The 1,745-nt window shown below is 37.4% G+C and overlaps 1 protein-coding gene across 1 annotated transcript; it reads right to left on the bottom strand.

The window, feature by feature from the left end:
- Positions 1–641: 641 nt before the first annotated feature.
- LOC104243344 (heavy metal-associated isoprenylated plant protein 16-like) lies at positions 642–1,406 on the bottom strand. The gene is made up of 3 exons (XM_009798519.1): positions 1,293–1,406; positions 1,092–1,176; positions 642–982 (listed from the first exon to the last, which is right to left on the bottom strand). The coding sequence occupies exons 1-3, from the start codon at positions 1,296–1,298 to the stop codon at positions 675–677; spliced, it is 399 nt and encodes a 132-aa protein (XP_009796821.1). The 5' UTR covers positions 1,299–1,406; the 3' UTR covers positions 642–674.
- Between the last annotated feature and the right edge of the window lie 339 nt (positions 1,407–1,745).

Below are 1,745 nucleotides of genomic sequence, written 5' to 3'. Positions count from 1 at the left end.
TGCAATACACTAATCTTATTAACGATTGCAGGTTATTACTCCTACAGCTGGATAGTCCTCCTCTCCAAAGCATCTACAGAGAGCAAAATTGTGTTGCAGATAGTTTAGCTAAATATAGAACCATGCATGCATAGGATAGCTGTCTACTTTTTGGAAGTCCACCACCTTTTGCCATACCTTCTTACCAACAAGATCAAAATGGCACACTACAAAGAAGACTGATTAAAACTAAGTCTACCACTTCAACACAATCACTCTCTGTTTCAAATACTTTGTGTAATAGTAGTATTTTAACTAGTACGGTACCTAGTATTATTAGCAGTGTTTTACCTAGTTCTACCTTTATTACTAGTAATGGTTCCCATACGGGGCTTTGGTGCCAAACTCTACTTTTGTAAATCTGACCGCTGATGCATCTTCTTAACAGCTCTCTGTGTTTGATTATCTATAATATAACTATATTTTTTCGACCAAAAAAAAAAAGAAGAACTAAAACCAAAACTTATGGTCTATTTGATATATATTCGATGCATTAAGCTATGTGGACGGACCAGAAACTCGAGTGCTACTCAAGCTGTGACATTTCAGCATCTTCGATTGTGCAGATGTTGTAGCCCCAAAATACACACACTACATGCATGTTCACAGTAGGATAATATAATCCGCATTTGTGTTTACATAATAGAACAGCCAGGTTGATGATCATATGAATCTCTAACTTGATAAACAGGGTATTGAGGCAGGGTATAATAGTAGGGAGTTTGCCACTGTGCCACGGCCGCAGCTGAAGCTTGGGGCTTTGTATCAGAACCAGCTTTGTTTTTGTTTTCGCCACCAGCAGCAGAAGCAGGGCCAACGCTTACCAATTCCGCCTGCCCCAAATTCTTTCTGAGCAAACTTGTCAGCGTCACAGCGTCAATCTCATCTCCCACCACTTCTAACTGATTTTTCTCTTCCCCTCTCATAGCTGCTGATTCCACACCTAAGTAAAAGAACAGCAATATTAATTAATCCTCACTATGAGTTTCACAAGATTTTGATTCATGAAACCATTAAAATAAAGAACTGAAAGGAAACAAATCAATATATACCTGGCTGAGAAACAGCAATCTTGAAGGCCTTGGACCGATATTTCTGATCATTTCCATTCAAGGATAATTTGATAACCACCTTTTGCTGTAAGAGCACATGTTAGTAATCAAAACCGAACTATAGTCTATATATAGTACACCCAAAGATAAGAAACGCTGCTTAGGTATTAGAATGACAAAAAATAATTTAGACATGCATACCTTCATTTTCTGGGTTGTGAATGTGATGTTTACTTTGCAAAATAAATCAGGGGGGTTGTGATTTTCGAAGTGCTATGAAGTTGCAGTGAAGAACATGTACATTCTGAGAGTATTTATAGATGGACCTTCGCCTAAGCCCCAAAGTATATATGATCCACATAAGCAGATTTTTGGGTCATAGAGAAATCAGATTTAGTCTTTTTTTTCTTCTTTTATTTAATAAGCCACGTCACATGCTATGCTATCCTCAGAAATTGAAATTTTGAGTGCGTCAATGCAAGTACATGTAGGAACAGATACCATACCAACCAGAGAATGCCTTCTATATGGCAAACTGACACTCGAAGCAGTTAGCTAAATTATAGTACTGGCATCTTCCTACTTTCCTAAAATTACAATCTCGTCTCTCTTCGAATTAGCAAGACTTTTTGTTTTAAATCTGATTGTACTTTT

The sequence above is a fragment of the Nicotiana sylvestris genome, chromosome 7 (genome assembly GCF_000393655.2).
Source record: "Nicotiana sylvestris chromosome 7, ASM39365v2, whole genome shotgun sequence".
NCBI lineage: Eukaryota > Viridiplantae > Streptophyta > Magnoliopsida > Solanales > Solanaceae > Nicotiana > Nicotiana sylvestris.
This window is presented reverse-complemented; position numbering and strand designations above follow the sequence as displayed.